The sequence below is a fragment of the Meles meles genome, chromosome 20 (assembly GCF_922984935.1).
Source record: "Meles meles chromosome 20, mMelMel3.1 paternal haplotype, whole genome shotgun sequence".
In the NCBI taxonomy this organism is placed as follows: Eukaryota; Metazoa; Chordata; class Mammalia; order Carnivora; family Mustelidae; genus Meles; species Meles meles.
Window position 1 is genome coordinate 20,061,799 of NC_060085.1, and position 27,580 is coordinate 20,089,378.

Sequence of the window (27,580 nt, forward strand, 5' to 3'; positions counted from 1 at the left end):
GAGGAATGACTTTGCAGAGAAGAGGGGGTTGTCAAGGGGCACAGAGATAGGAGGCCAGGCCAGAGGGATGGGGAGGGGAGGCCAGATTCCCAGGAAAAGATTCCCAGAGCTGGGAGCACTGGGGTGCTGGTAAAGGTCTGGTGGAGGCCGTTTTTGCTTCTGCAGGTCACTTTCCTGCACAAGGTTCATGGCAATGCTTCTCCCCAAACCATGACTGTGAGCTCAGATGCTTCACTGGGGGCTCCAGGGTGGCCCTGCCAAGGAGAGAACAGACAGGAACAGGGTGCTCTGAAAACACTATGCCTCTGTCCTGGACCCCACAGGCTCTACAGAGGAGCATTGGGGAGACCACGACACCAGCTGTGGGGCTGTGTCAGACTTAGATGGGATCCCGGGAGGCTTGGGCCCCCTCTGGAGCCATCCAGGGGCCTTTTCCCTTCTGCACCTCAGTTTCCTGGTCTGTAAAGCAGAGATATCCTCCCCTAGGTGCAGTGGTGCAGTGAATGGACAGAGGGATGAGGCAGCTGTGACAGCGGTTTCCGGGCAGGGGCGTCTAGCTGGGACACACAGGTGCACGCATGTGCGCGTGCACGGGCTGGGCCACACGCACACACGGGAATTACCTGCAGGTACTCGTGCCCGTCTATCTATACCGTTGGTGTGGGCGCGCGGGCTTGGGTGTGCTGCCGTGGTTGCAGAGTGGGAGATGGGCTGGGAGCACACGGCTTTTACACAGATGCGTGTCTGTGGCTGCCAGGAGCACGCCCACATGAGTGCCTGTGAGACGGGCCGCGGTGGGCAGCAGGAACCTTGTGGTGGTACAGCGCTCCCTCCCTTCCCCACCAGCTCTTCAGCCTCTTCCAGCGCATACCCCATGGGTCTCCCACATCCACCGGTGCACACATGCCCCATCACGGAGAGCCCTGGCCCGCCCCTTAGCCGCACACACGGGCATGCATCTCCAGGCAGCACCATCCCTGCCATGCACACGGGGCACAGCCCGGCCACACCGACAGCCTCCCACGAACAAACACATATACCACTTGTGTTTTGGTCTCACGTGGGCCCCATCACCGCTGCTGGGAGCTCTAAAGGGCAAGCTGGAGGTCTCCTTCGCTGACACCAGCAGCCGCTTGGGGTGGGCTGGTGCTGGGCAACCCAGGAAGACCCAGCACTCCCTGCATTTCTTAACGCCTGCCTGGAGGCGGTGCTCTGGGCCCAGGTGGGGGTCTGCTAAGGGATGTCTAGGGGAAGCTCCTCAGCTTCCTGGCAGGTGCTGAGGCTGGACCATGGGAAGGAGACCCAAAGGCGGTCAGACCCCACAAGCAGACACCCCTGTGTCCCGGGTCGGGGGGTGGGGCTTAACCTTCTCACTGCCTCCAGCCCTGCTCAGGTTCTGAGTTTGCACTTTGGGGTATGTGTGTGCGGGGGCCAACGCCCGCCTCTTGCCCCGTTGATGGGACGCTCTTCTGAAACCCCCTGACGTCCCATTACACATCCTCCCATTACCTGGCTGCCCTCTGCCTCCCATTTGGACCACAAGGTCCCAGAAGGCAGGACCAGGTCTGCTTCTGAAACTGTGGGGTCCTCAGCAAGCAGCCTGACGTGTGTGTGTGCTTGGGAAATGAAGGGCTAGGAGGAGGCTGACAGGATGGGGCTCGGGGAGCCCCGAGATGTGCTGCAGTGGGAAGAAGAGTCTTCCACCCCTGCCTGAACCAGCTTTGGAAACCAGTGGGCCCCGTCGCAGAACGAGCCAGGAGGAGAGGGCAGCACCGTGAGAGGTGGGACCGTGCTTCTGTCCTATTGGCGGGGGGGCTGCACCCCTCGGCCTTGTGGAGAAGGCCCAGGCTCCTCCCTGACGACCACCGCCACTCCGACACCCCCAGAGCCACAGGGCACCTGCAGTGGCACTGCCTGGGGGTGGGGCCAGGCCACCTCGCAGGCACCGCCAGGCAGCAGGTGCAGTGAATGTAGGCTGTAAAAGGAACATGCCTGCCTTACTCAGGAGACTGCCAGGGCTTCCAACGCCAGGGGTCTAATTCCCTGTGCTGGGTGTTCAAGGCCTCTCACTGCCATTCTACCTTTTTGGCCGTGCACTGCCTCTACCTCGAGCCAGCCCCTGCCCTTGGCCCCTTCATGCCTTGGTTCGTGCTGTGGTCCTCTCTGGCCTGTCCCTCCTCCCGGCCAATTCTTTGGCCAAATCCTGGCATAGCCTACCCGCCTCTGTGCGGATGTCTCCCTGAGTGCTCCCAGGGCCAGTCATGGCAGCCTCCAGGCTGCAGAGTGGGACACACCCAGTGTATCAGGAGGGGTGATAAGGGCAGCCCAGGAGGTGAGTGGTGGGGGAACCTCTGTTCTGGCCCCTCGGGGCTCATGTCCCCATTGCATCCCCTTCTCTGGGGGCATCCTGATGCTCTCACGAGGGCCCGCCATTGTCCCCTGTCCATGCAGCAGGCTGGACAGGGAGAACAAGGCAAGGGGTAAAGGACTGGACCCCATGGAGATGTGGGCTCTGCTGGCGATGTCTCTGCTCTTCTCCTGAGCTCAGGCCTGACTGCAGTCTTGAGTCCTGAGCCTCTGGGGGCTTGGAGGGGGCCTGGACCCTAGGGATGGGAGAGGCACTACCTGTGGTGGGGGCATCTCAGAATGGGACAAGGGGATGTGCCTGGATGAGTCTGAGTCTGTGGGGGGCTTCCGGGGCTGGGCCTGGAAGCCTTCAGATGAAGAAAATTAACCTGCAGAGAAATGGAGGAAGAGACAGGAGCACAGGGGGACGGGGGTGACTCTGTTCCTGTCTCCTGGACCACAGGAGGGATTCTGGGCAAGGAAATGTGTGCCAGAATTCTCTACAGGTGGAACCAAGACTTGGGCTTCAGCAGGCGGGATCGTGGTCTGACACAAGGAAGAACTGCCAGACATTTGGTGGGCTCCATCTCCAGAACAGGAATCTGAGGACATGGAAGCATTTCCCTCCAGAGTCAGGGACAGGCTAACATGCCACTGCTTGGGGGAAGGGGCGTGGGCCAGCCCCGCTCCAGCACCATAATTAGAGAAGCTATTCTGGTTTCCTGGCATTAATGATCTGTGTCCCTAGCATTCCCGGGGCTACAGTCTTGTGAGGTTGGACCCGACCTTGTGCCCCTGAGCTGAGCTGGGAATTGTACATGTGAAGTAGCTGTGACCTAGCTGGTGACCTCGAGGCCCATGACACCAACCCTGGGCTGCATCGTGCCTGACGAGTAACCCTGGGAACGCTTCTCCAACCTGCGATCCACGGACTGGGCGTGACCCCAAGGCTGCTGGAGCAGACACCACTCTCCCAGGAAGGCAGCGCCCTTCCACTCAGTGGAAATGCATGCAGGTCCTCAGGCTGGCCCCATTCCTCTAATCTGGCAGTGGCACCCAGGGCTGGAGCTCCCAGAAATGCCCCCTTTGACAGCCAGGAAGCCAGGGAGGGTGATCCAGGGCTGGGGGTAGCTGGCAGCCTCCTCCAGGCCAGGCCCTGGCTCCCTTGGGTCCCCTATGGAGATTTAGAAAGGCCTGACCTCCACTCCTGGCCCACTGTCCCCTTCCTCCCATCTCTTCTTCTAAGAGGAAAATCACAGGGAAGCAAACCTTGGGGGGAGAAAGGAGAATGTTTTTAATTAAAAGTTTAAGAGAATTCACGTCTTGAGGGAGCTGAAGCAAGAGGAGGCAGGGAGACAGTGGGAACGTTGGCGGGGGGCGGGGGTCGCGGGAAAGTAGGCCATGCCAGCCGAGGGCTCGCGCCCAGCCTTGCAGCCACCTGACGGCTGCAGCCGGCTCTGAGCCTCCCAGGGCTCTCTGTGCAGAGGAGGCCGCAGCCTCTGCTCTCCCATCCCCAGAATGGGTGGGGGAGGTGGGGGCAGGGGCTCGGCAGGGATGGCTGGATGGGAGCAGCACCACTCTCCGAGGCTAAAACAGCTCCAAGCCCCACATTGTTCCTTCTGCTCAGCCCCACCACCGGAGGCAGATGTTCCTGGTGCCCCTGGCTGGGGCTGTCACACTTGGTCAGGGCCAAGGTCTGGGACACGTGTGACCCTACTCGAGGCTCCATATAGGCCCTGTCCACAGTCCCTGTCCCAAGCAGCCCCCACCTCACAGCTACACCAGATCCTGCTCGTGGCAGGGGATGGGATGGTGTGGGGTTTTAGGGCGGCCTAACCGCTGTGGCACCCTGTCCAGTGGGTGGCAGTGGCAGGCAGGTGATAGTAAGGATCATGGGGATTCCTCTAAACCAGGTCCTGGTTGTGCACGTGGCTCAGCCCCTCCGTGCGTGGCCACACCTAAGAGCAGGGGCATTCCACATTCCGCAACTCCCCTGCCCCAGCCTGCCTGCCGTACACAGGTCCACCTGGGGCACCTCCACTTAGTAGCTCATTAGTCTCAGCCCAGCTTGGGCCTGGGCAGTCCCTGTGTGTGTGAGTTCTCCAGGAGCAGGGCTCTGTCGGCCATACCCCATCCTGATGGAAGGAGGGCGGGGACACCCCCAGCCCACTGACCTCCATGATTCTGGGGGCAGGCTGTGTGTTAATGGGGCCTGTGGACGGATCAGTGTGTGTGCGTGGGGGGCCCTGTGAGTGTGCAGGGGGCTGCTCAGGGCCTCCCTGTAAGGTAGACTCATCCCCAGTAATCTTCCTCGACCCCATCCCCGCCTACGCTTTCCTGGGAAAAGGAAGAGGCGGGGTGGGGAGGGGGGAGGCGGATAAGACAGATGCAATATTTTGCAAAATGAGCTAATTACACGGCAGTCACACAAGGAGATGAGATTAGCAGAATATTTGATAAAAGAAGGCATAGGTATAGATGTGGGAGGTGGGGAAAGGTCACTGCCATCCCTGGGAGATGGTGGGGCCACAGTCCTGTCACTCAGGCCACAGTCACAGGGCTCAGTCCTGGGCCACGTGAGAGCCACGAGCGCAGGGAAATAAGCAGGTGCGTGCATGCCCACGACGACACACATGCCCAGGTCTAGACACCGCTGTGGGATATGCGCCCACCTGTGCCCCGGAGAAAGAAGAATGGCCACACTCTCCCCACACCCCACCGCCTCCCCTGCAAGTTCGTGTCTTGGGGTCAGGGCTGCCCTTGCGGCAGGGGTCCCATGCATGAACGGTCAAGACGGACGATGTAGCTGTACATCCTCCAGCAGGACAGCTGTAGCTGTCACGAACTGGGCTGTCCCTGCTGTTGGCAGGGCACGGATAGGTCCTTTTTTCTGTTTAAATGCCCATGACTTCTCTGCTGGCCCCTGGGGTCAGGATCCTCCCCCCGAGGGATGTGGGGGTACTTCGGCCCAGGCTGTTCCTCCACTCCATGGTGCCTACGCCCTAATTCTTGAGCCCTTGGTACTACAGGCGCACAGGAAGGTGCTCTGGGACCCCCCAAGCCCATGTCTAAAAACCAGCCCCCAGCAGGGCCCTGAGGCCTCCAGTGACCAGAGTCAAAGGTCGAAGATACATGCTCAGAGGACCTTCAGGCCTCAGAACTCTGGGCAGGAACATGCGCTGATGCTAAACTTGCCTAGGGGCACTAAGGTGTAAGTGGGTCTGGGGGGAAGGTCACGCCCCCCCCCCCAGGGTGTGAGCAGTGCACACCAGCCTCACCTGACTTCCCTCGGGGAGGGGTCAGCAAACACCTGGGGAAGGAAGGTGGGGGCAGGCGGGCAGTGCTGCCTACTTGCTGACAATCCCTGTTGGTTCCCGGGGGTTCAGCCTTCTCACTCCACAGCCTACTCCTGTCCAAGACCCCCGTCCCTGTAAGCACCACCTTCCCCCATGCCCCTACGCTAACCCAGAACTTGGCGGGTTCAACCTGCGTCCCCTCCCATTCTAACCCAGCAACCAAACAGGACTCTGAGCCCCACTCCTACCTGCAGGCCCCCTCCAGCAGTTCTCTTTGCCAGAATGCTCTTCCTCACCTTCTGAGAGGCCAATTCCCTCCTTCCCTCCAGCCTCAGCCTCAGCCCTATTTCTCAGTGCTTCCACATAACAGGGACCCTTCTGTGAAAGTGCAGAGTGAGGTCAAGAGTCGGCTCTTCCCTGTGGCCCAAGTCCCTGCCTTGTAACAGCAGTAACCACATGGCACACACGTGTATAAGGGCTGGCCAGGTCTCAGCTCAGACAAGGCGCTTGGCAATCCTGCCAGGTGGACTCTTCTCGACTCCATGCCCTGACCCTGTCTCCATGCCTGTCTATCTGTCCATTTGCCTGACTGCGGCTGGATCCGATAACTAGGAACACGGTGGGGGCTTAGGGAGGGGTAGAGGGGTGGAGCTGGGCCTGCGGAGGGATTCTGCATAGAGAATGGGAAAGCCCTGAACTTGGCCTTCAGATGCCTGAAGGCTGTCTCTGCCAGGAAGTTCCCAAGTTAAGCACAGGGCAGACTATACTGGTCCCTCTTTGTCCTGCTCCCTAACTAGGGCTGCCCTTGCTGGTTCCCCACACCTGCACGACCTAGGCCCAGCAGTCCCATGGGTGAACGGGTGGGTCATAGGTGGGGAGCTGCCCGCTTGCCTACCAACTCCAACCACCCAGGAAGGGGGTTGAACCCAAGGCACCTGGGCAGCTGGAGGAGAGGGCCTCATCCCCTCGGCTCCAGCTGGTGTTGACACAGCAAACATGCTTCGACTCCCATTCGCCGAGGCACAGAGTGGGCAAACACAGGAAGGCTGGAACAAAGGGCCCGACAACCGTGACCAGCCTCTCAAACAAGGGACCCAAGGCCTGTGCCAGGAGGCAGGAAGCGTTAAGCAGCTTGGACAGTGTGGTCCACAGAAGTGGAAGCTAGGGATGGGTCCTTGATGAGGCATCCAGAGTAGGGAGGGCCGGCACAAAGGCTGACAGTCCAGGGTTGGTCCCAGGCTAGGCACAGACCAGTCCTGTCCATGGGGCCCATCCCACGTGTATCCTTTCTTGAATCGGCGTCACCAAGGCCTGGGAGTAAACTGATGACAGATCTGTAAGGCCATGCTTGTTGTTCCTCTTGTACAGGTAGGGAAACTGAGGCCCAGAGAAAGGGAGATCTGCCAAGGGCTTGGTGTGCTACTCAAGGGCAGAGTGGGAGCTGCTGCCCAGCAGCGCTTCACGCCCCTGAATCATGGCCACCTTCTGCTCTGGGCCTGGTCGCGTGCATCATGAGCCAGGCTGCATTTTTAGGGGGGACACCCGGCCAGAGATTGCTTTGGGGGCAGTGCAGGTCAGGACTGTGCAGGTTGTGGTTGCTAGGTGAGCTTTCCACTAGACTGCCAGCAATGGTGACTGGGCACACCCATGCACGCCTCTGCCTCAAGAACTCCCTCATGGTGTCCATGTGCACACTTTGCAGAGCCGAGGCCCCAGGCAAGACCCTCCATCAGCACGTCCCTGCAGAGGCCGCGGCAGGGGGACATGCGTACGCCCTCTCTCCCTCTGGTCTATCCTCCGCTGCGCCTTTTTACTTGGATCCTCTTCCTCTGCCTGCATCTCCAGCAACCCCCGCAGCCCCACCCAGGTCCCCCAGGCCTGGGCAGTGTCCACACTTTGTGGCATGGGTCACATCACTGTCACCTTCGGCAGATGGCAGTCCTCGAGGGAGGGGCCCCACAGGTCTGTTCCCCCATCTCTGTACCTGGTAACCTAGTATGGTGCTTGTATACAGCAGGTGCTCAGCATGGTAAACAGAGGCTGAAAGAAGCAAAGCGCTCTGGAGATGCCTGGTATCTCATGACACAAAGCCAGGATCACCTGACCTCTTCCAGGAAAACCTTAGGGGACACTCCCAGGGTCACCATGGCACCAGGAGCTGCTCCAGTCCTCTGGGCTGGGTCCAAGGCACCAGGCCCTCCCTGCCAGCAGCCCTGTGAGCTGGCTCACTTCCCCCATAGGTACTCACCGCCAAAGCGGAGGCATGGGTCCCTATGTATTTTAAGCCATAGAAAATGGGGTGACATAGGAACTGGCCACTCCCAGAGCTGCTGCACCAGGGCCATGCTTACAGATGCGCAGCTTCCACTCCAGAACCCGGGGGTGAACCCTGCCGCCCCCCCCCCGCCGGGCCTCCGTCCTGTCTCCATCCCCTCTCCCCTCCAGTGGAAACAGCCTTGCATGGGCTGCACCTGCTGGGCTCCCTTCCCAGCCCACAGCACTCCAGCAGACTCAGTCTGACTCACTTCCGCTCCCTCTCACTGTCAGGCCAGGCCTAGACTCCTTCCTTCTTCCCTTTCTGCACCTCTGGGGTTCTACCAGCTCAAGCACTGCCACCTCCAGGCTGTCTCCTTAGACTCGCCCCTCCCATGGCAGCTGTTCTGCACGTTAGGACCTCGAGGCTTGTCTGTCTGCTCCCAGTCTGGGGTCCAAGAGGGGGACTAGCTGGGCCACGGGCTTGCCCTGCCTTAGACGCACTCTCCCTCCCCCAGCCCTCGTACTTGAGGATTTCAGAACAAAGGGCCAGAAGCTATTAAAACCCAATTAAATTTCTCACTTCTCTGATCCTGAATTAGACTGGTTTGTCCCTGTGGCACCTACAGGCCCTCTTCCTCCATGTCCCAGCCTCTGCCCCACGTGGCCAGCTGGGACCCCCAAGCGGGGAGGGCAGAAGCAGGAGAGGATCCTCCCTTTGTGCAGGCTTCTCTGGGGAGTGGAATCCAGCGTGTCTCCCTCCGGCTGACCACCCCACCCCGAGGCCTAGACTCCCCGTCCTGTGGCGGTCAGGCTGTAGCAGTGTTAAGAAGGAACTCAGGGCAGTGGCTCCCAGCCTGTGCTCGCACGCCTCTTCACCCCAGAGACCCTCTATAGCTGTCCTGTGTTTGACAACTGAGGTCTGGCCCTGAGGCCCTTGCCTGTGCTCTGCCCCCCTGACGGGGAGAACCCCAACGTCTCCTTCCCCTTTGCTCTAGCCTACGTGGCTCTGCTTCCTCCAATCCTCGGGAGTGCTGGGAGGGGCAGGCACACAGGCTCGGGGGGTCATGACCCTGTTTTAGCCAGGCAGTGCCTCTGTTTCCTCATCTGTAAAATGGTAACTCTGCTCTACGGTGAGTGGAGACTGGCTCCACACCCAGGGCCAGACCGGGGGCAGAAGGCAAGTCTGCCCAATGACCAAGTGAGCAGGGCCCCTGGGTGGGCAAGGCTGATACCCCCTGTGGAGGGAGATCTGGGCCTGGGGTGCCTCGGTGAAGGTGTCCCCACAGGAGGCAATCCATGCTGGTCAGGGCAAACAGGATGCTGAGCTCCCTGGTCTGACCCATGGCCCTTCAGTTTCCTCCGACCTGCGGCCACGAGGGTGAGCTCAGCAGCAGGGCCTGGGGGTGTAAGGCTGACCCAGGAGGCTCTGTGGACCTCAGGGGCATTGCAACCCAGGCCCCAGACCCCTTGGCTAGCAGATGTTGGGGAATGGCCACAGCTCTTCTGACCCTTCTTAAGGCCCCTGTACCTTGGAGGAGGAGCCAGGAGAGGGGCCTGTGCTACAGGGGCAATCCCAGGCACCAGGACAGCCTGGTCCAAATACACAGAGCTCAGCCTTTCCTGAGGCCTGATAGGCCGAGCCAGGCCCTCATCTGACCACCACCGGTGAGGGCATGCAGGAGGAGAGGAGGAATGAGGTTTCCCCTGAGGACCCTGTGGCCACACCCTCTCCGCACCATCTCTCCCTCTCCCTCTTTGTTCCCAGGGAGGCTGCTGAGCCTGGAGGCCTTTGAGGGGCTTCTGGGTTGTTGGGGATATTGAGGATGCACATAGGGGAGGCCGTCCCTGCAAACACGTCCACCAGTTGCTAGAGCAGCATGTCTTCGTCCGAGGCTCATGCTGAGTCCCAGGACCCGTGGGGGTGTGTGTGTGGGGGGACAGCACAGCAGATCACCTTCCCTCCCTCGCACGTTCAGGCTGCCTCCTCAGAGCCACACCTGCCGAGTCCTGCTCCTGAATGGTCACCCTCTGTCACCACATGCTGCTTGTCTCTCCTGGGTGCTCACTGCCACCCGGGGCCCTGCCCTTGCTTCCTCGATGGGCACCTCTCTCGCTGCCTCCCTGTGGGGAAGGAGGGTCCCCAAGGGTTCCCATGCAGGGTGCCCATTCACTCATTCAGCGCTCCCCCCATCCCTGGGGGCCCCAGGTGGCTCCTCTGTATGGCACTGGCCCCTTGCCAGGAAGGAGCAGCGCTGTTTGGGTGAGGGGAGAATAATCAGCTGTAAACGTTGCAATCAGGGAGAACGGGCTGCTCAGGCCCCTGGCGCCCACGCGTGCGCCTAATTGGCTCCACGTGCCTGCGCCTCCTTTCAAGAGCAGGAAAGTGGAAGGGTCAAGATCTCTTAATGTTTGTAATGAAGGGGAGGCAGAAGCCACTGCCGGCCCCACATAAATACCTTTTAATTGCGCCAAGCAGGGTGGGCGGAGGCAGCCCGTGCTGAGTCCCCTGCCCTGTCTGTACCCCATGACGGGGTTCTTTGCAGCTTCCCCAGTCTGGAGTCGGATCCCAGCAGCTCACCTCCAGCCAGAAAGCAGAACCACGGTCCCGGCACCTGTTCTTTGAACGTTCCTGAGGCTCCCACTCTGGGCCAGGCCTCCTCCAGGCCTTCTCCTTTCAGGGCTGATCTGCTCGTCCGACCCCCAGCAATCGGTGCATGAGTGGATACAGGTCTGAACCAGCCTCCAGCTCTCTCATCGCTGAATTCCCTGCCCCCCCCTTAAATCCTTGCTGCCTCCCCCAGGCAGCCTCAAGCTCACTTTTACCCTCTTAAACTGAAAGGATCTTCCTCCTGCTGGGGCTTCCCCATCCAGGCTGCACCTCTCTGAGGTCCCCACGGCCCCTGCTTCTGGGCTTTCTATTCCCCACGGCTGCATCTCTCCCATTAGACAGAGATTCTCAACCGGAGATTCTCAACCGGGGGTGGGGCTTTGCCCCCAGGGGGCATCTGGCGAGATTTGGAGACATTTTTGGTTGTTACAGCTGGGGGAGTGGTGTACTCCTGGCATCTAGTACGTAGAGGACAAGGATACTGCTCAGCACCCCAAAACACGCACATGGGCCCCACAACAAAGAACTACCCTGCTCAGAATGTCAGTCATGCTGCCAGAGAGAAACCCCGCCTTTCTTGGAGACTTGGAAAGAAAGCCGCCACTGAGGGGGGTGGGGTCGAGGGGGTGGTCCTCTCCACAGCTCCAGGGCACTCCCTGGTCCCCTCCCTGGCCCATTCCTCCCTTTCCTCTGAGCACCCAGCCCCAAGCCCAGTTCCTGAACAGACCTGGCCACACTGCCAACAATGCATCAGTTTAACTGGGTTAAGTGGCCATTAGCAGCGAAAGCAGGGCGGCTGTGTGCGGAAGGGTTTTTAATTTTACTCTTAAATGATGCTTGCTCTCCAGAGAGGCAATGGAGGGTGGGGACACTGCCTGCTGGAGCCCCCAGATCCAAGGCTACTGCTGCACTGCCCCCTTGTCCCATCCATCCTGGCCTCCCAGGGCTGGACCGGGCGGGGTGCTCAGGGTCTCTCTCCACTGTGCAAGGAAAAACCTGCGGGGGCAGGGACCCCCCCCAAGGTCACTAGGTCATCTCAGAGCAAGCCCCTGTCAGAGGAGGCCAGAGCCCCTTCCCTTCTTCCCTCAGCCCTGCCCTCCCCTTGTAGTCAGTCAACGCCATGCGGCCACCAATGGTAGCATACAGGGGCAGCACTGGGGGGCAGTATGTGGGGTCTGAAGTCTGACTGCCCAGACCTAAAGCCTAAATTTGGTGTGAGACCTGGGGCCAGTGGCTTAACCTCTTGGGGGCTCAAGTTCCTCAAATATAAAATGGGGATAAGATACCCTTGGCTTGTAGAGAGGATCTGGAGAGATCTGGAATGTTCTGGCTTATCTTAGGCGAGGCACTTGGCAGGCCCTAAGAAAGAGGCCAATAACCACGGGAGAGAATTATTTCTGCCCATTTTCGGGGAAACGTTCTGACCTCTGAACTTACACAGAATCATCTGAGGAGCACTGAAAACTATTGAAGCCCGGGCCCATCCCTGGAGAATCTGAGGTATTTGGTTTGGGTCGGGGCCCGGGCGTCACAATTTAAAAGCTCCGCGAGCGACTCCAGTGTTCAAGCAGGTTTAAAAACACTGCATGAGGGGCGCCTGGGTGGCTCAGTGGTTTGGGCCACTGCCTTCGGCTCGGGTCATGATCTCGGGGTCCTGGGATCGAGTCCCGCATCGGGCTCTCTGCTCGGCAGGGAGCCTGCTTCCCTCTCACTCTCTCTGCTTGCCTCTCTGCCTACTTGTGATCTCTCTCTGTCAAATAAATAAATAAAATCTTTAAAAAAAAACAAACAAAACACTGCATGAAGACAAAGGCGCAAAAGCACAGCAAGTGGAGAGGTCTCGGCCCTGGGGACAATGGGACATACCCGAGGTGGAGTGTGGGGCAGAGCTGAAGGGCCAAGGTCTCTAGATCCTGGGTTTCTAAAGCCAGACCTCTCCACGGCTTCTGGCTGGTTTGAAATTGGAGGTAAGAGGGTCTCCCCAAGAGCAGCCTTCTGGCCACATTCATGTCCCTTGGTGCACTGGCCTTGGGCTTCCCATTCTCTGGGACAACTAAGAGACAACTAAGCCACAATGCCCATGGCTTCACCCCCGAGAGGAGGCTGGAGGCCCCTGCACTGAGGTCACTCCTCACCTTATCAAGGCTGCGTCTCGGGGTGCCTGGGTGGCTCAGCGGGTTAAGCCTCTGTCTTTGGCTCAGGTCGTGATCCCAGGGTCCTGGGATCAAGTCCTGCACTAGGCTGTTTGCTCAGAGGGGAGCGTGAGCTTCCCCTTCTCTCTCTGCCTGCCTCTCTGCCTCTTTGTGATCTCTCTCTCTGTGTCAAATAAATAAAAAAAATCTTAAAAAAAAAAAAAAAAAAAGGCTGCATCTCCTCCCGCAGCCTCTCCTCTAAGCCATAGAGCAGAGATGCCAGGGACGGTGCTGAGGATGGCCTAAGCTCTGCGGACACTGGCTTTTCTTTGTGGCCTTTATAAACCAGAGCCAGGTACTTCTGTGAGCCCAGAAGTACCAGGCAGAAATGGTTTCATGTCCCTATTTCACAGAGGAGGATACTAAGGCCTGGGACAGGACTAGACCGAGTGCTCAATGAGGGCAGGCACAGGGCCTGTCCTCCCCCTCTCCCCCCAGAACCGCCTGGTACGCAGTGGGCCGTGAGTGAACTGGAGGACTCGTGGAGGAAGAAATACAACCAGGAAGAAATGACCTTTCTGAGAGAGGGGGCTGTGTGTCAAGGTCCCAGCAGGGAGTATAGCAGAGTAGAGTCCTGGTTTGGGTCCATCTCTGCCTCCACTGTGCTGTAAGAACTCAGGCACCTCCCCTCCCCCCACTCCTGGGAGTCAGGACCCTTAGAAAGTGGGCCCTGGCTCAGAGGACCCTTCTCCCTGGGCAGTATAAGTCACAAGACAGCTCCCCTCTGTGTGTCCAAAGCTGAGGCCCAGCGGGTTTCCTGGACTTGGGAGTGCTGGTTGCCTGTTCTGCAAGGCCCCTGACCTGGCCTGCTCCTGCCTGACTCTCAGCCCCATGAATCACCTTGTGCAGCTCGGAGAAACTCGCAACAAACATCTGATTGTCCCTGATTAGATGAGACTGTGAACTTCCGCCCTGTGTTGCTCAGATTCCTCTTTGCAAGCCCCAAATTAAAATTCCAGACCAGAGCAAGAGGCTTTAAATTGGATTACTGGATGGGATCCAGGGAGAGAGGAACAATGCAGTGGGGAGTGAGGGGTCCAGCCCCCCACATCCCTGCCTCCATAAGCACTTAGGCTGCAAACAAATGTGGGAAAGGAGGAGAGAAGGGCCAGAACTTGATTAAAAGCAAATTTAAAACATAATTAAGACCAAAGCTCATCCGGAACAATTAGGACCAAGGCAGGGGAAGGATGGCTGTCCTTTGCTTCCTCTGGGGATATGGACAGAGCCACCTTGTGGGCCAAGAGCCAGGGGCACTGCAGGAGGGGGGAGTTCGTGGCCAGCATGATGCTGGGTAGGTAAGGGTTGTGGGCTCTGTGCATACCTCAGGAATCATGTGGGGAGTCAAGGGACTGGCCTTGCATCAGAGTGACCTGGGTTCACATCCTGGCTTGATGCACGGCATGTCTGGATCCCAGTGACCCTCCCCTCTGTGAAGTAAGCCTCCCTCACAGGGAGCGTGTCAAGAGTGGCCTGTGTCAGACATACACATGGTGAGTACCCCATCAGTGAGGGCCCTATTCCATCATTTGTCTGTTGAGAGTAATTTGCATTTGGCAACAACGGTGGACTAGGCCATGGGCTGGGCTGCAGATGCGGCGGGGGGCGGGGGGGGAGCCATCTGCCCTGCCTCATGGGGTGGGGTACAGCATGTGGGGTACAGGTAGAGGGTTGGGATCAGAACCCAGGCCTTGAGTTCTCCCTCCCTTCCCGGCTGTCAGGGTTGATTGTTCGTCTAGGAGTTGGGGGAGGAGCTTGGGGAGGGACCCCAGCGCTGTAGTGCCCGGAGAGGATGGGCAGGGGGCTGGGCCCTAGGCTCCACGAGTGGGGCGTCTGTCCTAAAGCTGGGGTGGGCAGCAGGCCTGAAGGCCCAAAGGATGCCTTTTCCCGAATTTATCAGAAGATTTCAACTCAAGTTCAGGGCTGGGAGCCTGCACTTTGTAAACTGGAGCAAAGCAAGGAAGTAGTAGGCGAATGAGGGGTCTGGAATGAATGGGACAGAGGGAGACAAAGAGAGGAGAGACAGGAGAGGAGAGCATCCAGGTCAGGCCTAGTCCTAGGAAAAGCAAGGAGGGGACATGGTGTGCTGGGTGGTTGGGCAGCAAAGTGTTTCTCACAATCAGGGGAGACACTCTTGGACCCCCCCGCCACACCCGCTCCAAGGGACTGCTGTCCTAGCTAAAGGCTGGGCTTCACTTCCACCCCATGGCAGTTCCTTTCTCCAATTGTCTCCCCACCTGTGACCAGGAAATCCCGAACCCAAAAGTCAGGCTGGGCTGGGCTGAGCCCAGCTCTGGGTTGTCTGGATCCACACTGGGTGGGAAGCCATCAGGATCCACTTCCTCTGGGCCTCTGGTCCCAGAATGCCAGCCTCTCGCTGTTCTATGATTTGCAGGTCACACACAATGGGCAGGCAGGGGACCTCAGGGGACAGCGGGGCCCAGTTCCTGGGGAAAGGGGTCCTAGTTCTCTCCTGGGGCCTGGATGTGGTGGGTGTTCGGGCTAGGTGATTGCCCTGATCTGACCCAGCCAGGCCCCTGGCCTGAGCCTGGTCATGGCTTGTGTGGACTTCCTCATCCTTTTTTGTAACTAGTTTTACTGAGACACAATTCACATACTATGAAATTTACCCACATAAAGTATATAATTCAGTGTTTTTTTTTTTTAAAGATTTTATTTATTTATTTGACAGAGAGAGATCATAAGTAGGCAGAGAGGTAGTCAGAGAGAGTGAGAGGGAAGCAGGCTCCCTGCTGAGCAGAGAGCCTGATGTGGGACTCGATTATAATTCAGTGTTTTGTTTTGTTTTTTTTTAGCACAGAGTTGTGCCACCATCACCACAATCTAATTTTAGAATATTTTCATCACCCCCAAAAGGAACCTTTTGCCCATTAACAGACACTCCTTATCCCCCTCCCTTCCCGCCTCCCTTCCAGCCCTAGGCAGCCACTAATGTACTTTCCATTTCCATGGATTTGCCTATTCTGGACATTTCACACAAATGGGATCACACAATAGGTGGTCTTTTGTGGCTAGCTTCTTTCACTTAGTGGACTGTTTTCAAGTTCATCCATGTCATGTGTATCACTACTCCTTTCCTCTTCATTGTACTCCTCCTTTTGGCACAGGCTGGGGCTGGGGCAGTGGCACTGTGCCTCTGATGGTGGCGGCAGCTTGGGCACTCTCCCTCACTTACTGCACAACCCCCCAGGGCAACCTTGCAGCTCCAGAAGTCCCCCGACCCTGGAGTGGGCGGAAGCCAAGGGGGGTCTGCTGGCCTCATACAACTCGTTAACGCAGCCTAGAAGGGTTTGCCAACTCACGGAATGGCAGCACCCTGGAGCTGATAGGCACAACCTCTCCAAGATTAGACAGGGAGACTGGACTCAGAGGGAGGCAGAGAAACATTCAAGGTCATGGGCAGAACAGGGGCTTCAACCCCTAGCATCACAGGGCTCCAGCATTCGCCATGGGCCATTCAGGGTCACTCCACACTCCCTCCCACTAGAGCTGCAGCCCACCCTCCCAGCTACCAGTAGGTGCTTCTCCAGGGCACACTCAGAGCAGAGGGATCAGAGGACTCTAAGACTGCCTGGGCCCCATCTTCATGCCCACATAAGGCCCCCAAGACCCCAGATCCACCTTCATGGAGCCTCTTCCTGATAAACCCATCTGTTCCTGCCCTAGCTGCCCACATCCAGGTGAGCACTGCCCTGCCTGTGATGGCCCAGCCTGAATTCCAAGGGCCAGGAGGGCCGTGTGGTCACGATGGGCTGGGACATTGCCTGGGCCGCGCAGGGCCCCTCCCCTTGGCCCACCCTCAACCCCACACCAGCACCTACCTTCAGCGCCTGCACCTTCCTGTCCAGCAGGCTCTCGATGTCTCCTGCCACCTTTTCCACCAGCTTCTGGGGCTCGTTCTCCTGCACCTCAAACAGATTCCGGTTGTCCTTGTAGATCTAGAAGGAAGCAGGAGTCAGGGGTGAGGCTAGGGGAGTCCCCCATTCCCACGCCACAGCACCCCGCATATCCTCTCTGCCCAGTACGGTCCAGCCCTCGGCCCCGCCCCAACTCTGGCCCTGGCCACTTAGAGAGCGTGGATGTCTGCGGGCTGGGCCCCGTGCCCTCCTGAACTTGAAGGAAGGCTCCCGTCGCAGATTCCACAGCTAGCCCCGATTGTGGTTGGTTGGACAGCGTTGTCACTGCCTTCTCTGGACTTGGGATTCCTCCCCCAGGAGGCAGGAGCAACACACCTCTGGCGAGTTCGGAGCTGAGAGCAGCAGAGGCGGAAGGGTGGGCTGGAGAGGAGGCAGGGCGTGTGCGTGGGGGGAGAAGGAACCGATAAGCACACATTGCATACCACATGCCTGCTGACACAAAGACACTGCCACACTCACTACACACACCCACACACCCACACATGCACCAGAAACACCTAGCCACTGCTCCCCAAGGACTCAGGCATCCATACCGTTTTTTGCTGGTGCTGCCTCCGGCACTTACAGAATTGTAGTGGAACCCTGGGCACCCCCAGGGGCTCCTCTGTTATTCAGGGCACAGAATATGGGGGCGGAGACAAGGGGGAAAGGCCTATGGGGAAGACAAATCGACCCCTCTCTCCTCCTTGGGGACTGGGTCTGTGCACACGTGCACGTTGGGGTGTAAAGCTGACAGTTCGCTTCTGCATGTGTGAGTGTGTGTGTTATGGCTCAATACATACCCATCTGCGTGCACGGGTGTTAGGGTTGGGGTGGGGTAGGGCCTCCAGAAGCTGCCTAGGGCTTCTGCGGGAGTCGAGGAAGTGAATTCAGTGGGCCTCTTTGTTCCAGGCTATGGTCTTGGGTGTGTGCTCGTGTGTGAGTGTGTGCATCGTACACCCCTGCCCGTGTCCGTCCAGGTGACCCCAGGAGGTCTGTTCCCCAAGCTGACTCCTTCACTGAGGTCACATGCCACCACTGAATGGCCGCCACTGGGCCGTGCCATCCGGCTGTGTGTACCGAGGGACGCAGTGAGACAGAGAGAAGAGGTGATGAGGAGGAGATAAGGAGGTGGGAGAGGCAGCTGATGAGAGACAGACAGGCAGGCGAGATAAGGTCGGGAGAGTGACAGCAAGACGTGGAGGAGATAAGGCCTCCAGCAGCGGATGGTGGGGGTGGGGGACAAGGCGTGCCCAAGCCCAGCCCTGCCACCCAGCCAGTGCCCAGCAGTCCAAGGGTTAAAGTACCACACAAAGCCGGCTCAGGCAGTCTCCTCCTCCTGCCGCCCCCTATCCCTCCCAGCTTCTCTTTTCTTTTTGTCCTTCTCTTAGAACAAAATAATTTGTGGTGAATTCGCTCCTTCCCACAGAGCAGTGGCGATTAGAGGGCGAGGCGTGAAGCCTGGATGCAGGGCAGGGAGGATGGGGACCCCACGTGGGCACCAGGACCAGGCTGCTCCCTGGGCTCCCTGGGTCATGCCTCAAGGCAGAAGCCCCCAGATGGGAGGCAGTGATGGAGACAGAGGTCAAGGAGGGGCCTGAGTCTGGGGGGGTGGGGGTGTCACTGAGAAATGTGGGGAGGAGGCTGGAGACCAATGCCCTCTGCTGAGGGAAACAGACTCAGAAATAAGAAAGGACAGGTCAAGGCCACTTGACCCTGAGTGGCAAAGCCAGGTCCTTCATCCTCCCAGACTTCTCCTTCCCAGGTTTTAGGACTTTAAAGATTGACTGATTGACGGATTGATTTACAGAGCATGAGTGGGAGGGACAGAGGGAAAAAGAATGTCAAGATAATGCCACGCACTGAGTGCAGAGCCCTGCATGGGGCTTGATCTCACGACCCTGAGATCAGGGCCTGAGATCACAACCCGAGCCAAAACCAAGAGTCGATCGCTTAACTGACTGCGCCCCCTCAGATTTCAGGACTTAAAAAATATACCCTTTCCCAAGTATGGGCTGCCGCACCGGGGACAGGGGATGTGTGGAGGCCCTGTCTCAGCCTGGTGGAAGCCTCGGCCGAGTGCTCCCTTGGCCCACTTGCACCAGCAGGGGGCGCAGCTGCCTGGCTTCTCAGGGCAGGGGATCAAGTTCCCACACCTGACTCCCCTGTCAAGGTCATTCGCAGGTGTCCTAAGCAGGTGTCCCATAGCAGTGGCAGTCCCTGATCAGAGCGGCCTTCTGACAGCTCTCCTCGGGGGGCCCAGGAGCTCCTCCCCACTGGGTCCAGGGTGCCCCTGCAAATTGGCACGGTGTCTGGGCCAGGGCTCAGGGGCCGCAGAGGGAGTGGGTCTCCAGGTATCAGGGTCATACCCCAGGGCTCTGAAAGGCTCAGTGTCTGATTTATTAAATGAGAGACCAGCAGCCCCTGCTTTGCAGGCTGATGGAGGACTGCAAGGATCCTCTGCTATTGTCGCTACTACTATTGCTGGAGATCACCAGAATTCTGCAGAAGGAATCGCAGTCCCTCCCTGCCTCCGCTCACCCTGCTGGATCTGCACACTAAGGATCTGAAGCCATTGGCTCCCACTCCTGGGCAGACAACTTCTGTCTCCTGGGGTTGGCCCACCTCCAGCCTCACCCTCCTCCCAGGCCTCCCCTGGGGCAGCCCCTCTCCAGCCACCCTGTCCTTGTCTCCAACACCTCAGCCTGAGCCCTGGAAGTGACAGCAGAGGGGCCTAGACGCAGGGATGCCCCTGATAACAGTGGCGCTGATAACAGCTCTCTTCCAACTTTCCCCAAGTTCGGGGCCTGTGTGTAATGGACCCTTGGAAAATGCATATGCCCAATTCCACGTTCAAGAGCAGAGCTCTGGGACCAACTAGACCTGGTCTGACTTTTGTATTCCTGCTTGCAGCTGTGCTACCTCTTGGAGCCTGGGGCTCTATCTGCCACATTTTCCCCCTGTCCCAGGGGCCCTCTAGGATCACCCTCTGCTTGGCCCTGGTGCCAGCATTTGAGGCCTCTCCCGCCATTGACCTGGCATGCCCCTGCAGGCTTCTGGGTTCCCAGCCCATCCTGATGCCCACTACCACACTTTTGCTCATGCTGTCTGTGCTTCCCTTCCATCCTTCCCTGCCTTTCTAAATCCTTCCTAGAGCAAAGGTGGTAAAATGGGCTAGGAGGCGTTTCTGGGGAGATGAGGGCTAAATCCTAGAGCTGCAGGGGCTGGTCAAGCTACCAGTCAACCCTGTCCCCCAATCCCTTCGATTCGCCTCTGAGACAAAACAGCCTTCGTTCCTTCTATCTCAACTGCTTCACCCCTCGTAACATTCCCCTGGACTTGTTCCAATTGCCCCCATCCCCTGGGGTGGGCCATGAGCTGAGCCCCATGTCCCAGTGAGACTCGAGGGATCGAGCTCAGCAGATGGCCCAGCGCTGGGAGATAGGTCATTTCTCCACTGATGTTCTCTGAGGAGGTGCTTTCTCCCTGGAGGCCCCCCAGGAAGCCCGGGAGAGCCCAGGGCAGACAGGACAGCCAGGGCTGATGCCCCTAGACCCCAGACTCTTGCCCTGGTCCCTGGTCCCCGCTCGGATGCAACAGACAGGCTGGGGTGCACCGGGAACGGGGCCTTGGCCACCACAGCAGGACTGCATTCCCACTGGTGTCCTTGGCCCAGCGAGCTAACTGGAAAAACCCAGCAGCTCCCACGGCAGCACGGCCTCCGGGGCCCCCACCTCCGCAGAAGCAGCTGGCCTACAGGTTGCGGTTTGACACCAGCCGTGATGGGGGAGGGGTGGCAGGGACTCCATCCCACAGACAGGGTGAGTAGTAGTGGGCCAGGGTAGCAGACGAGCAGACAAGCTGGCTGGAGCCAGGTGAGCACGGAGAACCGGGAGAACGGGGTTAGCTGAGACCCCAAGGGACAATAATTCAGGAGGCAGCTTGCAGCCCCTTGTTCCCAGGGGTCCCTGGCTCCCCTCTCTTGTGCCAGATACCAATGGCCTCCTCCCCTTGAGGGCACCTCCCCCCATCAGTTATGGAGACCTGTCCCCCATCCCTCCCCTCATCGTCTCACCTCCCTCCCTGCCGCCCCCCCCCACACCCCCCTCCCCCCCATCCCTGGTGCTGGCCTCAACCCCAGCCTTCTCTCAGCTCTACTGATTCTTTAGTCAAGCAGTATTTCTGGCCAGCCTTTCGGCCTAGGGATGTCCAGGGCTTGTGGAGGCCCCAGAACCTCTGCCCAGCCCCCTGCGTCCCTGGGTGGTTGCACATAAAGAGAGGAGGTGAACCCAGAGGGCACGTGGAAAAACGGCGACCTTGGACGGGAAGCACAGGGATCCACATGGGGGTGGATGGAGCCAGCCTCGCCCCCACAGCTCCCAAGCATCCTGAATAGGAGTGGGGTTGAGTTCTGAGGTACCTGGGAACAGAGTCAGCCACCACAGGAGACAACGAGCCCCGGAAAGCTGGCGGCAGCGGGGCCTAGCCCTGAGCCAGCATGAGGCAGAGGAGTAAGGTGTGCAGAAAGGGGAGGAAAAGGAAGGCAAGGAGAAGGGGAGCAGCGCAAAGTCGGAAGAGGGAGGATGGTGTGTTGGCTCTGGCCACCCTGGGACAGATGTTTTCCTACTTGACCTCACTGATCCTGGACAACCCGGAAGAGGGACTCTTCTGATCATGTCCATTTAGTGGACAGGCCACTGAAGGCCAGGGAGCTTAAGGTCTACAGGAGAGCTCAGATTCGAATTGGATCTGTCTGCCCCAAAGCCCTTGCGTCGGGTCCCACTCTGTGCAGTCTGGTTTTCCGCACTTAGTCCCATACTTGAAAGTGAAGGGAGCACAGGGCATCAGCGGGGGCCCTGGGTGGGGGCGGGTCAGGGTCACACGGAAGGCCTGAGGACAATGGGAGGCAGGAGATCCATTCTGGAGGAGCCTGATCAACTAACCAACCACCCAACCCTAGGAGTAAAAACAGGCGCGCGTGAGCCTCCTCTCCACAGCGAAGGTGAACAGGCCCTAATCTCTGGAAAATTAAATCAGAAAGAAAATGGAACGAGAAAGATTTGACACAGGCTGGGCCCTGCTTCTGGCTGTCTCCTCAAATGCTCAGGCTGAGCTCGGTGTTCAGCTGGCTGGCTGCCCCAGCACCCTTGCCCCCTCCCACCACCCAGGTTCCTGGGCAGGGCACAGGCAGGATTACTCCTTCCCCTGGCCTTGTGGAGGAAATCGAGGGTACTGACATACCTGCTAATCACCCCTGAAGACCACAGCACTGAGGGAGTAGCCGGGCGCCCTGTGGTCCCCTTCCCCTGAGAGCACTCGGGATAGATGCAGGACAGGCTGTGGCTCCTGGGCTTCTCTGAGCTCCACAGCCTAGCTCCTGATGGACAAGGGAACTGTCCCCCTGTGGGTGCACAAAAACCCTGACCCAGCTGCTCTGGTGACACGCCAGGCCCTGGTCTCTGTGTGTGACCGACAGCTCCCTGGGGGGCCAGGGACTAGCCCCCTCCGTCACCCTAGAGCACAGCAAAGGCCCCTCAGAGGACACGGTCAGTGCATGGGCAGGGGTCGTGGGCCACATGCTGACATGTCCCCCAGCTGCTGACATTCCCCAAGTGTCACGGCAGCCCTCATGTGGTCATGCCATCCTGCCACTGTCCCACGGTGCGGGGGGGGCTCCCCGGTTAGCCATCTACGGTCTCATGTCACAAGCAGGGTCAGGACATTGAGGCGCTGGCTGCCACATGATTAACATTCATATTGAACAGGTATATCCTGCAATGAACCCCCGTTTACAGGAAGTCACAGACACCACCCAGGCCATGTCAGTGCAGCCCTGTGTGGGCTCCAGTGGAGAACACAAAGGCGGTGTGGGGGCAGGGAGGAGGGCTCTTGGCCTGGCTTCCAGGAGCAGGTCAGGATGTGGCCCCCGGGATCAGTGGCCCATTAATTGCTCCACTTCCTCCCCAGCCCTGGCCCCACATCCTCCCATTTCCGCATGCCACATTCACACCACAGGCTCTGAGGCCCTCTTAAGCCTGGGGCAGCAGAAATGGACCAAATCTTGTCCCAGCCCTCCTGAGACTTGCCCAGTCATCTAACAGCAGGGGGGTAGTGGCAGGGAGAGGATGGGGCTGTCCTGCTTGTGATGGGGGCTTCTGGGAAAAGATTGGGAAGGCCTTACAGGGGAGAGGCTGAAAGGCTGGGTGGGAGTCTGCTGGACTTGGGGCTGGTGGGGGGATAAGGGGGGTGGGCAGGAGGAGTGGCAGGTGTAGAGGCTGGGAGGAGGGGAAGTCAGTGGGCCCCTTAGCAGCAGGAGTACAGGGGTGTGTGGAGGGCAAAAGGGAGTCTGGCAGACGGATTCTGAGCAGAAAGGGAAGTAGCGGCCCAGGAGGCTCAGGGGAGGGAGAGTGTGGCCTAGACCATCAGGTGAGAAGGTTCTGGTGGCTCAGTGGCCCCTCAGTCCCCCAGAGGCAGCTGCTAGAAGCTCTCACTGGCAGATTTCCCTTAGAAAAACTCACAGGGCACAAAGCCCTGCCGCCACCCCCAGCAACCCCTCCCTGTTTTTAAAGTTAAAGTTTAGTTGACTGTCATCCATTACCGCAATTAGTACATTATGTCTAATTATGCAATTAGTGTAAAAAGTGCACTTGCTGCTGAGAATGGGAAATTACGCTGCCTCGTTACGTTGTAAAATCCATGTCATAAAAAGGCTCAGTCTCTTGTTTTTCAAAAGACACAAAACCCAACACAAAACAATAAACCCAATCCTCCCAGTTGAGCTAGAGCCAGTCTGCGAGGCCCTCCCTGCACTTGCCCCCGACGCAGACCCCCACCCCAGTGAGGTCGACTGCTTGCCACAGGGCAAGGCCTGAGCCTCCAAGACAGAACGTGTGCAGGGCCCATTCCTGGGTGTGGCCCATCTTCAGCCTCTGAAACAGATGTGAATTTCTAAGCTGACTTTAAAACCACAGTAATCCTGATTATCCATCCATTATTCCAGACTTGACTTGGAGCAAGGCCTCTGTGTGTTAAGGCCTGTGTATTTCAGGTGAGAGCAGTCCTGGGGCCTGGGGTGGGGGGTGGGGGGGGAGGCATGGCTCCACCCAACTCCAAGCACAAATCCTTTCTCCAATGTTCCTGAGAGCCCAGGTCTGAGGTTCCTGATGGCATCCGAGACGACGGGGCATTTTCCAGCTTAGGGGAAACTGGAGGAACTTTCCCACACTCCAGACTCCCAAGCCATGGGAACATTGCCTGGATAGAGAGGGAGCTCCCCGTCACAGGAAGCATGCAAGCCCAGTTGTCAGGGGTGCTGAGCAGGAATTCACTCATGGTCATGTGCAGCTGCTGGTCTCTAGGCTGCAGTCATTAGACAGCAGCATTCCCACGCCTGTGCGCCTATGTGATGCTTGTAGTCTGTGACTTTCTTCTCTAGGTTCTGGCTCCCTTGGTGGCCAAGCAAATTGTCTGGGGTGGGTGGGAGGTGAGAAAGGAATCTGATAGGGTAGGGGCTTGTCTCGCTATCACAGAGGTGACAGTGCCAGAAGGTCAAGTCCATGGGGCTAGGAGGGCACACTTCAGTGTCCCTGACTGCCTGTGTCAGCACTGGGCACCTGTGTATCTCAAAAGGGTGATGCAGGGCCATGGAGACTCCCAGGCAAGAAACTGCCCTGATGTCACGGAGCTGATGCACGATCCTCCCACGGCTGCCACCGTTCAGCTCAGACAAGGTGCTCCCAGAGCCGAGAAGCAGAAACCTGGAGCCCCAGCATCCTAGGACCCATGGGGCACCAGGGCCCCTGCAACCCCACCCGCCTGCATTGGGCACCCATTAGTTCTGGGTATGCCCAGGTGTCTGGGTGCTGTCCACACCCCAGTGGAAAGCAGCCGGGTTGTGGGGATGGAGGGTGCCTGGACCTTACTAGAGGGACACCTGTTGCCCAAACACAAGGCATGGGTCGCTGACAGTTCTGGCCCCCAGGCCTTTGTGTACTCACGTGCTCCTGCAGAGCAGAGCAGCGTGTCATGGCCCAGCCGCGTGGACACCAGAGGAGAATCTCAGGGCCCCTGTCCCTCAGACTTGGTCCCAGAGAGCCTCAGGAGCAGGGGACGGGAGCCCGAGGTGAATGCAACTGCAGGCAGATCCAGAGCCCCTGCTGGCTGCCAGCCCTGAGCCGGGAGCCACCGGCTGTTGAGGCAGCTGGGAGGGAAGCTGTGCCCAGCACACCAGCCGGCACGGGGGAGTGCGAGTAAACACACCCGCGCTTCCCAACTCGTGTGGCTGGTGTGGGCGCCTGTGTTTATGGGAAACAGGTTGTTTGTGCCAGCGTCTGGGCCCCCTTGCCACTCACCCTGGCTCGGCTCTCCCTGTCTCCCCAATGGGTGGGCTCCACCTTCCTTCCCCCAGGACGGCTCAGCCTCTCAGCTACGGAGAGATAGTGAGGTGGGGGGCGGTGACAGGCCCTCCCCTCCAGGTGGTGAGCCAGGGCTTGGTGCTTCACCCATTGAGTCGGAACGCTCCTCAAAAGCAGGTATGGTGATCGTCCCCATTTTATAGCTGAAGAAACCAAGGCTCTGGCGGCTGGAAAAACGGGCTGGAGACTAGGCTGGGGGTGGAGAAGTCCATGACACTGGGCCTCTCAGGCTCCAGTCAGCAGTTCCAGGTCCTAGGGTTCCAGAAGCCCCCGCCCATACCCTTGCCCGCAAGCCTGGTCACCACCTTGAGGAGCCCTGGCCCAGCATGGCCTTAGATGTGGACCCTGCCCTCAGAGCTGGGGGCACAGCTCCTTTCTTCCACACACGGCCTGGTCACTTCGTCTGCCATTTGGCTTCTTCAGTCCCTTTACCCCTGCACCTGTCTGGGCCCTGTGAGGCCCTACCTTCTGCCTCTTGGGGGCGAGAGTCCTGGCAGGGCCAGGGTGCAGGGCTCTGGGAGTTGGGGGGCAGGGGCGCCAGCAGACCCTTGGTGGCCCAGGGAGGACTCCTGATCATTTCATGGCTTTAGCTGTTATGGAGATCTTATCTAAGTGACTGTCCCTCAGTCCAGAGTACAGAAACTTACCCCCATAAACACCCTCATGAGATGGGTTTGAGGCTGGCCCTAAGGCACAGAGCAAAGGACAAAGCCCACTTCCTCTGCCCACATCACCTCCATCCCACCCTCCTGGCAGGGTCTGGGACAGGCCTCTCAGGGACCCCAGAATGGCCTGAGACCGACCTTGTCCTGCGAGTCCTCAGGCAGGCTTCCTGGGAAGGGGGGCACGGGCCCACCTGATTTTTCTTTATCCGTCCCCCTCCCTGACCTATGACAAGGGCACCAGGAGGTGCTCAGCAGCTGGGCGGCTTCTTACCTCACAGACGAGGAAACTGAAGTGGCAAAGAGTCAGAATCTGTCCCAAGGGGAGCCCTTCCCGCCCCCGGAGCCCCCTCCACTTGCAGCAGAGAATGGCTAAAAAGCTGTGGCCCGAATCCCGGCCCTGCTCTTTACCAGGCGCGTGGCTTGGCATGAGCCTTCGCCCTCGGCATCCACACAGCCTTGAGCTGCCTCAGCCAGGCCTTGGGGGTGTTCCCTCAACGATGAAAGGTCAAATGCAAGGTGCTGCTGGCTTCTCGTGGGGCCTCCTTCCAGGGCTGCTCCCAAGGCCCTCACAGATTTCCCCGCCCCACGCTGTCCTGCAGGGCCAGACTTTCCAGGCCTTGCAGGCTGGAAGTCTGCCCTTTGCTCCTGAGACTGGCTGCTGAAGGCATCCCCAATAATGACAGCACCAATCACAAGGAGAGGCTCTCAGGCCAGCTGCTTTTGTGAAAACATGAGAGTCAGGTATAGGGGAGAAAGATGAAGACAGAACTAAGGCTGGGAGATAGCTGTGGCCTCCTGTGGCATCAAGGGACCGTTTGGGGGCGCCTGGGTGGCTCAGTGGGTTAAAGCCTGCTTCCCTTCCTCTCTCTCTGCCTGCCTGTGATCTCTGTCTGTCAAATAAATAAATAAAATCTTTAAAAAAAAAAAAAGGACCATTTGGGGGCAAGGTCACTTCAGTGTCCTCCCCCATCCCTGTGCATACACTGAAGCTCCAGGTACACAGGCCAGTCCTCGCAGACGAGCTCACACACACACCGACCTCATCACATTCGGGCCCAGTGCCCCAGAAGCTGCTCGGGACCTTGCCAGGCCTCACACTTAGGCTCATAGAGAAAGCACCACAGCCGGAATGGACCCACTGGTTGTCACGGGGTGTCACCTGGGTGAAGCTCTGTGGGTTTCCATCCGTACCTCAGAAGGTGGTCTGCAGCCATCTGATACGTTCTAAGCAGTGACGCTTCCCTGGCCCCAGATGGTTGGGGCTACCGGAAGGTCATGGTCCTAAATCCTGCTGATGGACATGGCCTTGGAGAGGTTCCTAACAGCAAGGGTGCTGGGCCTTATGGTGACAAGGACATGGCTGACGGAGAGTGGCTTCTAGATCTGGTCCCTAGGAGGGTCACAGTGCTCAAGTGTCGGGTGCTGCTGACAAGGCACAGAGGGGGCCCGAGCCAAGCGGGACCCTGCCCGCTGTGAGCGTGCAAGCGAGGGTACGAGGACGCACAGCCGTGCCGGGCTATCTTACTCACATCCTGCATCACTGCCTCCCAACCCCATCTCTGTCCTTCCCCTTGTTTTTCTTTTGTTTTTCTCCCACTTCCAATTTATAGGCTCTTCTCGAATTTTATGTCTCTCTGTAAGTGCCCTAAAATCTTCTGTCGTGTATGTTGGGAGCATACATAAACAAACGGTATTTGGACAACGGAGGCCATGCGCATGCTGAAGCCACACCGAGGACAGGCACATACTGGGGACGTGTGTGCACCAAGGACACGCACAAACTGGGACACACACCAGAGGGGACCCCTTCTCTCCCATCATTTAGACAGGGAAATTGCAGATTTTCACCACACAAGGGTTTCCCAGTGCAGGGGGGGCTGGTGATC

At 58.6% G+C, this 27,580-nt stretch overlaps 1 protein-coding gene across 5 annotated transcripts in view; it reads right to left on the reverse strand.

The window, feature by feature from the left end:
- CACNA2D2 (calcium voltage-gated channel auxiliary subunit alpha2delta 2) overlaps nucleotides 1-27,580 on the reverse strand; it is a 139,836-nt gene that overhangs the window by 52,733 nt on the left and 59,523 nt on the right. For all 5 annotated transcript variants that reach the window (XM_045991637.1, XM_045991636.1, XM_045991634.1 and 2 more), the window contains exon 3: nucleotides 16,541-16,657. In XM_045991637.1, coding sequence (XP_045847593.1) covers nucleotides 16,541-16,657 — 117 coding nt within the window. The remainder of the gene's footprint in view (nucleotides 1-16,540; nucleotides 16,658-27,580) is intronic.